The sequence below is a fragment of the Dendrobates tinctorius genome, unplaced genomic scaffold (assembly GCF_039654945.1).
Source record: "Dendrobates tinctorius isolate UK_male_01 unplaced genomic scaffold, ASM3965494v1 ptg000093l, whole genome shotgun sequence".
NCBI lineage: Eukaryota > Metazoa > Chordata > Amphibia > Anura > Dendrobatidae > Dendrobates > Dendrobates tinctorius.
Window position 1 is genome coordinate 16099054 of NW_027361761.1, and position 14861 is coordinate 16113914.

The 14861-nt window shown below is 46.1% G+C and overlaps 1 protein-coding gene across 2 annotated transcripts in view; it reads left to right on the top strand.

Annotated features, from left to right (window-relative positions):
• The window catches only part of LOC141098582 (cytochrome P450 2K1-like), a 132467-nt gene that overhangs the window by 33199 nt on the left and 84407 nt on the right, over positions 1 to 14861 (top strand). For both annotated transcript variants that reach the window (XM_073586487.1, XM_073586488.1), the window contains exon 4: positions 8555 to 8704. In XM_073586487.1, the coding sequence (XP_073442588.1) occupies positions 8555 to 8704 (150 nt within the window). The remainder of the gene's footprint in view (positions 1 to 8554; positions 8705 to 14861) is intronic.

A 14861-nucleotide genomic window follows, 5' to 3' on the forward strand; every position in this document is an offset into this window, starting at 1 on the left:
GCTGTGCTTTCCACCAACCGAAAGGGCATCATCTCAAACGAGATTAGTTTGGCAATGTGGGCGTTCAAACCCAGTGTACGCGGATGAGAGACTGAGTACTTTCTTGACCTACTCATAGTGTCTGGGAGGGTGAGCTGGACTTGAGAGCTGCATATGGTGGAAGTAGCGGTGGACAGGGCGGACTGAGAGAGGGTTGATGATGGTGATGGAGTTGGTGTTCTTTCTGATGGCCTAGAATCAGTCTTTCGTTGATATAACAGTGGGATTCCCTGACTGCTGTGGCCTTGCAACGACACTTCAACATTTGCTGCTGTGCTAACCGGTGGGCTTACAGTGGGGGAAACAATGTAGCGTTGCTGACTACCTTCGTTGTGATCAGTTGCACATGTGGCACTTTAGGTTTGGTGTTGTGTCCACGCTTGCAAGTGCATGCTGGTTAAATGTCTAAGCATGCAACTGGTATTCAAATTTTTCAGATTTTTCCCTCGGCTAAAGGTCTTTGCGCACTTCTTACAGATAACCTTGGCCTGATCATGAGGATTTTGTTCAAAAAAGTGCCACACTGCACTCTTCCTACTTTGGCAGACATTTTGCGGCCTAGCACGCTGTGATCTTTTGACCCTCTGGACAAGCTGTCCAGCAACTCTTTTGATGTTTGGAACCTGTCTTTGGAGTTCTCCGGGCCTGCCAGATAACAGCTGTTGCGATATCGATGTCTGCTGTGGATGCTCCTCATCTGAGCTATTGGAAGCAGCACCCTCTTCCCCCAATGGATGCCAATCTGGGTCAACAACTGGGTCATCCATCACCTCCTCTTCTATGTCATGTGCACCTTTCTCTGTGTCACCGTGTATGGTGGTATAGTGTGCGGGAAGGGGCACCTGAGTCTCATCAGGGTCAAAATCTGGCTCTGTACACTGCGAGGACAATGTAGTGCTCTGAGTGAATGTACCAGCAGAATCATCCATCAGCGGCTGTGCATCAGTGCACTCCATGTCAGATTCATCTTGGCCTGGGTAATTCACCATTTGACTTGATAATCCAGGCATGGTATGTGAAAACAGCTCCATGGAGTAATCAGTAGTATGGCCTGCGTCATCCTTCAATCTTGGTTGGGGTGAAGGACACAAGGAAAGGTGTGGTTCATGAACATGAGCCTCCAATGGCGACTCAGTGCTTTTACTTTTTACAGCTGAAGAAGAGGAGGCGATAGAGCTGGAGGCTGAGTCAGCAATGTAAGACAAAACTTTTTCCTGATGCTCTGCCTTTAAAAGCGGTTTGCCAACTCCTAGAAAACTAAGCGTTCGAGGCCTTATGTAGCCAGACGATGACGCAGGGTCAGCACCTCCTGCATTCGGTCCTATTTTGCTCTTGCCACTACCATCAGATCCACCACCAACACCATCATTACCAGCTGCCAACCCCCGCCCAATTCCACGGCCTCTTCCACCAGCCTTCCTCATTTTTGGTAGAAATGTAGACAAAATCCAACAAACTATATAGTAATGTAAAACAAGGTACAAGGTGTCTATAGGACAGGGGAGTTTTAAAATTTCTGCACACACTTGTGGACAGTGGACACTTGTGGATTGTGTGCGGCCCACTGATATCTGAGCGCTATGTGACACGCTCGATGGCACAGCTGCCTGTGACCAAAGTGACGAGAGGATAATGGAGATTTTGAATCTCTGCGTACACTTGTGGACAGTGGACACTTGTGGATTGTGTGCGGCCCACTGATATCTGAGCGCTATGTGACACGCTCGATGGCACAGCTGCCTGTGACCAAAGTGACGAGAGGATAATGGAGATTTTGAATCTCTGCGTACACTTTTGGACACTGGACACTTGTGGATTGTGTGTGGCCCACTGATATCTGAGCGCTATGTGACACGCTCGATGGCACAGCTGCCTGTGACCAAAGTGACGAGAGGATAATGGAGATTTTGAATCTCTGCGTACACTTGTGGACAGTGGACACTTGTGGATTGTGTGCGGCCCACTGATATCTGAGCGCTATGTGACACGCTCGATGGCACAGCTGCCTGTGACCAAAGTGACGAGAGGATAATGGAGATTTTGAATCTCTGCGTACACTTTTGGACACTGGACACTTGTGGATTGTGTGCGGCCCACTGATATCTGAGCGCTATGTGACACGCTCGATGGCACAGCTGCCTGTGACCAAAGTGACGAGAGGATAATGGAGATTTTGAATCTCTGCGTACACTTGTGGACAGTGGACACTTGTGGATTGTGTGCGGCCCACTGATATCTGAGCGCTATGTGACACGCTCGATGGCACAGCTGCCTGTGACCAAAGTGACGAGAGGATAATGGAGATTTTGAATCTCTGCGTACACTTTTGGACACTGGACACTTGTGGATTGTGTGTGGCCCACTGATATCTGAGCGCTATGTGACACGCTCGATGGCACAGCTGCCTGTGACCAAAGTGACGAGAGGATAATGGAGATTTTGAATCTTTGCGTACACTTGTGGACAGTGGACACTTGTGGATTGTGTGCGGCCCACTGATATCTGAGCGCTATGTGACACGCTCGATGGCACAGCTGCCTGTGACCAAAGTGACGAGAGGATAATGGAGATTTTGAATCTCTGCGTACACTTTTGGACAGTGGACACTTGTGGATTGTGTGCGGCCCACTGATATCTGAGCGCTATGTGACACGCTCGATGGCACAGCTGCCTGTGACCAAAGTGACGAGAGGATAATGGAGATTTTGAATCTCTGCGTACACTTTTGGACACTGGACACTTGTGGATTGTGTGCGGCCCACTGATATCTGAGCGCTATGTGACACGCTCGATGGCACAGCTGCCTGTGACCAAAGTGACGAGAGGATAATGGAGATTTTGAATCTCTGCGTACACTTTTGGACACTGGACACTTGTGGATTGTGTGCGGCCCACTGATATCTGAGCGCTATGTGACACGCTCGATGGCACAGCTGCCTGTGACAAAAGTGACGAGAGGATAATGGAGATTTTGAATCTCTGCGTACACTTGTGGACAGTGGACACTTGTGGATTGTGTGCGGCCCACTGATATCTGAGCGCTATGTGACACGCTCGATGGCACAGCTGCCTGTGACCAAAGTGACGAGAGGATAATGGAGATTTTGAATCTCTGCGTACACTTTTGGACACTGGACACTTGTGGATTGTGTGCGGCCCACTGATATCTGAGCGCTATGTGACACGCTCGATGGCACAGCTGCCTGTGACCAAAGTGACGAGAGGATAATGGAGATTTTGAATCTCTGCGTACACTTTTGGACAGTGAACACTTGTGGATTGTGTGCGGCCCACTGATATCTGAGCGCTATGTGACACGCTCGATGGCACAGCTGCCTGTGACCAAAGTGACGAGAGGATAATGGAGATTTTGAATCTCTGCGTACACTTGTGGACAGTGGACACTTGTGGATTGTGTGCGGCCCACTGATATCTGAGCGCTATGTGACACGCTCGATGGCACAGCTGCCTGTGACCAAAGTGATGAGAGGATAATGGAGATTTTGAATCTCTGCGTACACTTTTGGACACTGGACACTTGTGGATTGTGTGCGGCCCACTGATATCTGAGCGCTATGTGACACGCTCGATGGCACAGCTGCCTGTGACCAAAGTGACGAGAGGATAATGGAGATTTTGAATCTCTGCGTACACTTTTGGACAGTGGACACTTGTGGATTGTGTGCGGCCCACTGATATCTGAGCGCTATGTGACACGCTCGATGGCACAGCTGCCTGTGACCAAAGTGACGAGAGGATAATGGAGATTTTGAATCTCTGCGTACACTTTTGGACACTGGACACTTGTGGATTGTGTGCGGCCCACTGATATCTGAGCGCTATGTGACACGCTCGATGGCACAGCTGCCTGTGACCAAAGTGACGAGAGGATAATGGAGATTTTGAATCTCTGCGTACACTTGTGGACAGTGGACACTTGTGGATTGTGTGTGGCCCACTGATATCTGAGCGCTATGTGACACGCTCGATGGCACAGCTGCCTGTGACCAAAGTGACGAGAGGATAAGGGAGATTGGATTGCTTTTAAAAAAGCAGTTTGCGGAGCAGTGGGTAAACAGCAATGCCAGCGTGTCAGGAAGCCTTAAAAGGCAGCCCAACAACCAACACCACTGATACACCACAATATAGCCTCCCCTTGCACTGCAAACACAGTGACTTGTGTGTTGTGCAGGCCAAATCGCTAGCAGCAGAAGCAGTTTTTTTGTCTTCTTCCCTGCCTAACGCTCTCCCTACAGAATCAGCAGCAACCTCTCCCTATACTAAGATCGGCAGAAGTAAGATGGCGGTCGGCGTGCATGCCCTTTTATACCCCCTGTGACGCCCACCAAAGCAAGCCAATCACTTGCATGCCCTTCTGAAAGATGGTGGTGACCCGTGCCTATGTCATCACGTTGCCCACAGTGTCCGTGGATCCTGATTGGCTGAAAAAGAGCGCAAAACAAACTTTTGAAACGCGACTTTGGCGCGTAAGTCGCCGACCTCGTGGCCGACCTCATCCTAGGGTCGGGTTTCGTTTCATGAAACCCGACTTTGCCAAAAGTCGGCGACTTTTGAATTTTTTCGACCCGTTTCGCTCAACTCTACTCTTGGACATTGTTTGTAATTATTTGTACAGCGTTTAACATGTTATTCCATGATTACTAATTCATATATTTATATGCACTGTGCATTGGATCATTTATCTGATTTCCCATATGTACCTCACTACCTGGTCTGTTTTCATCCAATGTACTGCCTGATTTGATCACATACTGGCATTTGCTTATATACAATATCATTTATTTTGTGCAATACATTGATCTTTCTATCTGTCATGTTTCTTTGATAGTGTGTGGCGGTCTGTAGCTTTTTTATTTTATTTTTATTATATATACTGTATATTCATTGATTTTTTTACTGTGTATTTTTGTTATTATTATTTGTTAGATACTATTTTTTGCCACCTTTGTGCGGACACTTTTGTATTTTATACCAACTTGCCATTCATTTTAATAAAGGCACTTTTTAATATTCTCCTTTATAATTTCTGTTCAGTTTTTCCCTGCTTTGTTGCCATTCTTTTACTCCTTGTTAGATGTTTTTTTTCTCTTTTTTTGGTCATAGTTACGAATGGTCAGCCATTTATACATTTTTTGGACATTTTATTTTACATAATTTATTGCACAGGCTTGGATTTATATCTATATGGTGTTTTATGCCCATTTTTCTTTAACCACGGCACACTGCAGTCAAACATGATTGCAGCGTTTCAGGAGCAGGCAGAGGGGCTGTCAGCTGTGACGACATCCGGGTTACCAGACCTCCGAGACTTCCTGTCATGTGCAGTGAAAACAAATTCATGAATTGCTGGTTTTTGTTCATTCCGCCTCCCAAAAATCTGATTAAAAAATGATCAAAAAATGTCATGTGCCCGAAAATGGTACCAATAAAAATGTCAACTCGTCCCGTAAAAAAAAGACCTCACATGACTCTGTGCGCCAAAATAAGGAAAAATTATAACTCTGAAAATGTGGTGATGCAAAAATTATTTTTTGCAATAAAAATTGTCTTTTAGTGTGTGACAGCTGCCAAACATAAAAACCCGCTATAAAAACCCATTATAAATAGTAAATCAAACCCCGTTTTATCACCCCCTTAGGGAAAAATAATAAAATAAAAAATTTATTTAATGTATTTATTTCTATTTTCCCACTAGGGTAGGGTTAAGGTTAAGGTTGGGGTTAGGGTTCTGGTTAGGGCTGAGGCTAAAGTTTGGGTTAGGGTTGGGGCTAAAGTTAGGGTTTGGGTTGGGGCTAAAGATAGGGTTAGGGTTAGGTTAGGGTTGGGATTAGGGTTAGGGGTGTGTTGGGGTTAGGGTTGAAGTTAGAATTGGTGGGGTTCCACTGTTTAGGCACATCAGGGGCTCTCCAAATGCGACATACGTCTGATCTCAATTCCAGCCAATTCTGCGTTGAAAAAGTCAAACGGTGCTCCTTTCTTTCCGAGCTCTGCCATGCACCCAAACAATGGTTTACCCCCACATATGGGGTACCAACATATTCAGGACAAATTGTACAACTTTTGGTGTCCATTTTCTCCTGTTACCATTGGGAAAATAAAATATTGGGGGCAAAATGATCATTTTTTGTGAAAAAAATAAGATTTTTTATTTTTACGGCTCTACGTTATAAACTTCTGTGAACCACTTGGGGGTTCAAAGTGCTCATCACACATCTAGATAAGTTCCGCACTTTCCAAAATGGTATCACTAGTGGGGAGTTTCCACTGTTTAGGCACATCAGGGGCTCTCCAAACGCGACATGGCGTCTGATCTCAATTCCAGCCAATTTTGCATTGAAAAGTCAAACGTTGCTCCTTCCCTTCCGAGCTCTGCCGTGCACCCAAACAGTGGTTTACCTGCATATAAAGGGTATCAGCGTACTCAGGACAAATTGTGCAACAACTTTTGTGGTCCAATTTCTCCTGTTACCCTTGGTAAAATAAAGCAAATTGAATCTGAAGTAATTTTTTTGTGAAAAAAAGTTAAATATTAATTTTTTTTTAAAACATTACAAAAATTTCTGTGAAGCACCTGAAGGGTTATAAAACTTCTTCAATGTGGTTCAGAGCACCTTTAGGGGTAGAAACCTCAAAGTGACTTCAAATGTGATGTGTTCCCTAAAAAAATGGTGTTGTAAAAATGTTTAATCTCTGGTCAACTCTTAACCCTTTTAACTTCCTAACAAAAAAAAACAAAAAAAAAGCGGGTTCCAAAATTGTGCTAATGTAAAGTAGACATGTGGGAAATGTTATTTATTAACTATTTTGCGTGATATACTTCTCTGTTTTAATTAATTCAAATTTGGAAAATTGCTAAATTTTCAAAATTTTCGCCAAATTTCTGTTTTTTTTCACAAAAAAATGCAAGTCATATCAAAGAAATTTTACCACTATCATGAAGTACAATTTGTCACGAGAAAACTATGTCAGAATCACCAGGATCCATGAAGCGTTCCAGAATTATTACCTCATAAATGGACAGTGGTCAGAATTGTAAAAATTGGCCCATTCATTAACGTGCAAACCACCCTTGGAGGTAAAGGGGTTAAGAGGCTCCTCCTGCCTCCACTCATTATCTGTGGTAATGGCAACTGTCATCAATATAAAAGAAACCTGTCCACAACCTCAAACAGTCACACTCCCAACTCCATTATGGTAAAGACCAAAGAGCTGTTGAAGGACACCAGAAACAAAATTGTAGCCCTGCACCAGGCTGGGAAGACTGAATCTGCAATAGGCAAGCAGCTTGGTGTGATGAAATCAACTGTGGGAGCAATAATAAGAAAATGGAAGACATACAAGACCACTGTTAATCTCCCTCGATCTGGGACTCCAAGAAATATTTCACTCCATGGGGTCAAAATGATCACAAGAACAGTGAGCAAAAATCCCAGAACCACACGGGAGGACCTAGTGAATGACCTGCATAGAGCTGGGACCACCATAACAAAGGCTACCATTAGTAACACACTACGCTGCCAGAGACTCATATCCTGCAGTGCTAGATGTGTCCCCCTGCTTAAGCTACTACTTGTTAGGGCCCATCTGAAGTTTGCTAGAGAGCATTTGGATTATCCAGAAGAGTATTAGGAGAATGTCATATGGTCTGATGAAACCAAAGTAGGACTGTTTGGTAGAAGCAAAACTCATCATCTTTGGAGGAGACAGAGTGCTGAGTTGCATCCAAAGAACAACATACCTACAGTGAAGCATGGGGATGACAACATCATGTTTTTGGGGCTGTTTCTCTGCAAAGGGACCAGGACGACTGATCCGTGTACACAAAACAATGAATGGGGCCATGTATCGTGAGATTTTGAGTGCAAACCTCCTTCCATCAGCAAGAGCATTGAAGATGAAACGTGGTTGGGTCTTTCAGCATGATAATGATCCCAAGCACACCACCAGGGCAATGAAGGAGTGGCTTTGTAAGAAGCATATGAAGGTCCTAGAGTGGCCTAGTCAGTCTCCAGATCTCTACCCCATAGAAAACCTTTGGAGGGATTTGAAAGCCCATGTTACCCAGCAACAGGCCCAAAACATCACTACTCTAGAGGAGATCTGCATGGAGGAATGGGCCAACATACCACCAACAGTGTGTGCCATCCTTATGAAAACTTACAGAAAATATTTGACCTCTGTCATTGCCAACAAAGGATATATAACAAAATATTGAGATGAACTTTTGTTTAATGGCTAAATACTTATTTTCCACCATAGTTTGCAAAATAAATCTTGCCAAATCAGACAAGGTGATTTTTTGGATTTTGTTTTCTCATTTTGACTCTCATAGTTGTGGTCTACCTATGATATCAATTAGAGGCCTCTTTCATCTTTTTAATTGGGAGGACTTGCACAATTGGTGGCTGACTAAATATTTTTTTCCTCCACTGTAAAGTGTTAGTTGTCACCTTACTTCTCTAATATCTTACCTTCTTATATAATTTGTCTTCAGGAATTCTTTTTGCTTCCAATGATAACTGGAGAGCAATGAGACGGTTTACTCTGTCAACACTTCGAGATTTTGGAATGGGGAAGGAAACCATTGAAAACAAGATTTCTGAAGAATCAGATTTTTTGGTACAAAAGTTCAGATCTTACAAAGGTTGGTGAACGGCTCCATTACACTTTCTTTGTGCACAGATTCAAGAAAAGAACATACTGTGTCATGATCCCATCATAGGAGATGATTCTGAAGGTACATCATCAATCTAGGGTCTACTTACATCATCCATCTAGGGTCTACTTTACTACAGGGTGGGCCACATAAAACAGAATCTTATTACTCTTGATTAGTGTTGAGTAGTGTTGAGCATTCCGATACTGCAAATATCGGGTATCGGCCGATATTCGCTGTATCGGAATTCCGATACTGAGTACCGATATTTTTTCAATGCTGTGGCTCTGATTGGCTGCCGAAATGACGTCATCATGATGCGCGGTCTGTGCGCATCATGATGCGCCGTCAGTTCGGGCCTTCCGGGGGGGTCTATGCCGACTGCCCGGGGTTCTGTACAGGCCTGCCGGGGGTCTGTGCCGACTGCCGGGGGTCCGTACCGGCCTCCCGGTGGTCTGTGCTGACTGCCTGGGGGTCTGTACCGGCCTTCCGGGGGACTGTGCCGGCCTGCCGGTGGTCTGGCCGACTGCCCGGGGGTCTGTGCGGACTGCCGTGGTTCTGTACCGGGCTGCCTGGGGGGCTGTACCTGCCTGCCGGTGGTCTGTACCGACTGTCCAGGGGTCTGAGCGGCCTGCCGGGGGTCTGTACCGGCCTGCTGGTGGTCTGTACCGGCCTGCCGGGGGGCTGTGCAGGCTGCGGGGGTCTGTGCAGGATCGTCCGATGGGACTACAAGAACCATTGAGCGATGCCTGCTACCATGACGGTGATTGACACATTAGCCAATGATGGGACAGTAGTAGTCCCATCATTCGGCCTATGTGTTGAATGTAAAAAAAAAAAAAAAAAATACATACTACATACATGCATGCAACATGCATACTACATACATACTACATGCTACATACATACTACATACATACTACATGCTACATACATACTACATACATGCTACATACATACTACATGCTACATACATGCTACATACATGCAACATACATACTGCATATATACCACATGCATGCAACATGCATACTACATATATACCACATATATACTACATGCATGCAACATAGAATCATAGAATCATAGAATCGTAGAGTTGGAAGGGACCTCCTGGGCCATCTGGTCCAACCCCCTGCTCAAAGCAGGATTCGCTAAATCATCCCAGTCAGATGTCTGTCCAGCCTCTGTTTGAAGACTTCCATTGAAGGAGAACTCACCACTTCTCGTGGCAGCCTGTTCCACTCATTGATCACTCTAACTGTCAAAAAGTTTTTTCTAATATCTAATCTGTGTCTCCTCCCATTCAGTTTCATCCCATTGCTTCTAGTCTTTCCTTGTGCAAATGAGAATAAAGTTGATCCTTCTACAATGTGACAGCCCTTTAGATATTTGTAGACAGCTATTAAGTCTCCTCTCAGTCTTCTCTTTTGCAAACTAAACATTCCCAAATCCTGCAACCTTTCCTCATAAGACAGGGTTTGCAGACCGGTCACCATTCTTTTCTGAACTTGCTCCAGTTTGTTGATGTCTTTTTTAAAATGTGGTGCCCAAAACTGGACACAATATTCCAGATGAGGTCTGACCAAAGAGGAGTAGAGGGAAATAATGCATACTACATATATACCACATATACCGGGGGTCTGTGCCGACTGCCCGGGGGTCTGTGCCGGCCTGCCGGTGGTCTGTACAGACTGTCCGGGGATCTGTGCAGGCTGCGGGGGTCTGTACCGGCCTGCCGGTGGTCTGTACAGGCTGTCCGGGGGTCTGTACCGGCCTGCCGGGGGGCTGTGCCGAATGTCCGGGGGTCTGTGCCGACTGCCCGGGGGTCTGTGCGGACTGCCGGGGGTCTGTACCGGCCTGCCGGGGGGCTGTGTGGACTGTCCGGGGGTCTGTGCAGGCTGCGGGGGTCTGTGCAGGCATCGTCCGATGGGACTACAAGTCCCATCGGGCGATGCCTGCTACCATGACGGTGATTGACACATTAGCCAATGATGGGACAGTAGTAGTCCCATCATCCGGCCTATGTGTTGAATGTAAGAAAAAAAAATACATACTACATACATACTACATGCTACATACATACTACATACATGCTACATACATGCAACATATATACTACATGCATGCAACATACATACATACTGCATATATACCACATGCATGCAACATGCATACTACATATATACCACATATATACTACATGCATGCAACATGCATACTACATATATACCACATATACCGGGGGCTGTGCCGACTGCCCGGGGGTCTGTGCCGACTGCCCGGGGGTCTGTGCCGACTGCCCGGGGGTCTATACCGGCCTGCTGGGGGGCTGTGCCGGCCTGCCGGGTGGTCTGTACCAACTGTCCGGGGGGTCTGAGAGGCCTGCCGGTGGTCTGTACCGGCCTGCTGGGGGGGCTGTGCTGACTGTCCAGGGGTCTGTGCCGACTGCCCGGGGGTCTGTGCCGACTGCCCGGGGGTCTGTACCGGCCTGCTGGGGGGCTGTGCCGGCCTGCCGGGTGGTCTTTACCGACTGTCCGGGGGTCTGAGCGGACTGCCGGGGGTCTGTACCGGCCTGCCAGGGGGCTGTGCCGGCGCTGCCGGTGGTCTGTACCGACTGCCCGGGGGTCTGTGCTGACTGCCCGGGGGTCTGTGCCGACTACCCGGGGGTCTATACCGGCCTGCTGGGGGGCTGTGCCGGCCTGCCGGTGGTCTGTACCGACTGTCCGGGGGTCTGAGCGGCCTGCCGGGGGGCTGTGCCGGCCTGCCGGTGGTCTGTACCGACTGTCCGGGGGTCTGAGCGGACTGCCGGGGGTCTGTACCAACCTGCCGGTGGTCTGTACTGACTGTCCGGGGGTCTGAGCGGACTGCCGGGGGACTGAAGCGGCCTGCCGGGGGGCTGTGCCGGCCTGCCGGTGGTCTGTACCGACTGTCTGGGGGTCTGAGCGGACTGCCGGGGGTCTGTACCGACTGTCCGGGGGTCTGTGCAGGCTGCGGGGGTCTGTGCAGGATCGTCCGATGGGACTACAAGTCCCATCGGGCGATGGCTGCTACCATGACGGTGATTGACACATTAGCCAATGATGGGACAGTAGTAGTCCCATCATCCGGCCTATGTGTTGAATGTAAAAAAAAAAAAATACATACTACATACATACTACATGCTACATACATACTGCATATATACCACATGCATGCAACATGCATACCACATATATACCACATATATACTACATGCATGCAACATACAAATATACTACATATATACTACATGCAACATAAATACCACATATATACTACATGCATGCAACATACATATATACTACATGCAACATGCATACTACATGCATGCAACATACATACTACATATATACTACATGCATGCAACATATATATAATACATATATACTACATGCAACATACATACTATATACATGCTACATGCATGCAACATGCAAAATACATATATACTACATATATACTACATGCATGCAACATACATATATACTACATGCATGCAACATACATACATACTACATATATACCACATTCATGCAACATGCATACTACATATATACTACATATATACTACATGCATGCAACATACATATATACTACATACAATACATTCATACAATACATACATATAGACATACAGTACATATAACATAGAGTACATACTCACCATCACTTGTCACTTTGATCCCCAAAGCAATTGTCATCTATGGAATAAATATTAAAATAACAAAGCACCAATATACTCACCCTTGATCCGCAGAAGTCCATGGGTGTCCCACAACGATCTTGCGTGGAGAACAGCAGCATCAGCTGATACTACCGTTCTCTACGGGCTCCAGGAAACCAGTGTCGGGAGGTAGGTATCCTTCCGCCCTGTATTCCTCCGCCACTGTAAAGAAAAAAAAACGTCCCTAGTCTCATTTTATGGCATTGCTGTGTGAGAAATTTCCCATACAGCTTTTGCCATAAAGTGAGACTAGGGACTTTTTTTGTTTTTTTACACTGGCGGAGGAATACAGGGCTGAGGGATACCTACCTCCCGACACTGGTTTCCTGGGGCCCGTAGAGAACGGTAGCATCGGCTGATGCTGCAGTTCTCCACGCAAGATCGTCGTGGGACACTCGTGGATTTCTGCGGATCAGGGAGTATATTTTTTGTTTGTTATTTTAATATTTATTCCAAAAATGACAATGGCTTCGGGGATCAAAGTGACAAGTGATGGTGAGTATGTACTCTATGTTATATGTACTGCATGTCTATATGTATGTATTGTATGAATGTATTGTATGTAGTATATATGTATGTTGCATGCATGTAGTATATATGTAGTATGCATGTTGCATGCATGTGGTATATATGTAGTATGTATGTATGTTGCATGCATGTAGTATATATGTATGTTGCATGCATGTAGTATATATGTAGTATGCATGTTGCATGCATGTGGTATATATGTAGTATGTAGTATATATGTATTATATATATGTTGCATGCATGTAGTATATATGTGGTATACATATAGTATGCATGTTGCATGCATGTGGTATATATGTAGTATGTATGTTGCATGCATGTAGTAAGCATGTTGCATGTAGTATATATGTATGTTGCATGCATGTAGTATATATGTATGTTGCATGCATGTAGTATATATGTAGTATATATGTAGTATGCATGTTGCATGCATGTGGTATATATGTAGTATGTATGTAGTATGTATGTTGCATGTAGTATATATGTATTATATATATGTTGCATGCATGTATTATATATTTAGTATATATGTATGTTGCATGCATGTAGTATATATGTGGTATACATATAGTATGCATGTTGCATGCATGTGGTATATATGTATGTTGCATGCATGTAGTATATATGTAGTATGCATGTTGCATGTAGTATATATGTATGTTGCATGCATGTAGTATATATGTGGTATATATGTAGTTATGCATGTTGCATGCATGTAGTATATATGTTGTATGTATGTTGAATGCATGTAGTATATACGTGGTATATATGTAGTATGCATGTTGCATGCATGTAGTATATATGTAGTATGCATGTTGCATGCATGTGGTATATATGCAGTATGTATGTTGCATGCATGTAGTATATATGTTGCATGTATGTAGCACGTATGTAGTATGTATGTAGCATGTAGTATGTATGTAGTATGTATTTTTTTTTTGTACATTCAACACATTAGCCGGATGATGGGACTACTACTGTCCCATCATTGGCTAATGTGTCAATCACCGTCATGGTAGCAGGCATCGCCCGATGGGACTTGTAGTCCTGCACAGACCCCCGCAGCCTGCACAGACCCCCGGACAGTCGGCACAGCCCCCCGGCAGGCCAGCACAGCCCCCCGGCAGGCCGGTACAGACCCCCGGCAGTCTGCACAGACCCCCGGGCAGTCGGCACAGACCCCCGGACAGTCGGCACAGCCCCCCGGCAAGCCGGCACAGCCCCCCGGCAGGCCGGTACAGACCCCTGGCAGGCCGGTACAGACCCCCGGCAGTCGGTACAGACCACCGGCAGTCCGCACAGACCCCCGGGCAGTCGGTACAGACCACCGGCAGGCCAGCACAGACCACCGGCAGTCCGCACAGACCCCCGGGTAGTCGGCACAGACCCCTGGAAGGTCCATACACCCCCCCGAGAGGCTGTACAAGGAGAGAAAAGGGTTTTTCTTATTCCGATACCGGAAGTCCCATAGACTTGAATGGGACTTCCGGTATCGGAATCGGCGATACCCGATACTTTTTTCGTATCGGGCCAATACCATCCGATCCAATATTTTAGGGTATCGGATGGTATCGCTCAACACTAGTGTTTAGCATTCCGATACTGCAAATATCGGGTATCGGCCGATATTCGCTGTATCGGAATTCCGATACCGAGTACCGATATTTTTTCAATATCCGATACCGGAAATTGAAGTTCCCATAATGCAATGAGCCACTGTTGTGGCTGTGATTGGCTGCTGAAATGATGTCATCATGATGCGCGGTCTGTGCGCATCATGATGCGCGGTCTGTGCCAACTGCGGGGGCCTGTACCGACTGCGGGGGGGCCTGTACGGGCCTTCCGGGGGCCTGTGCCAGCTGTCGGGGGCCT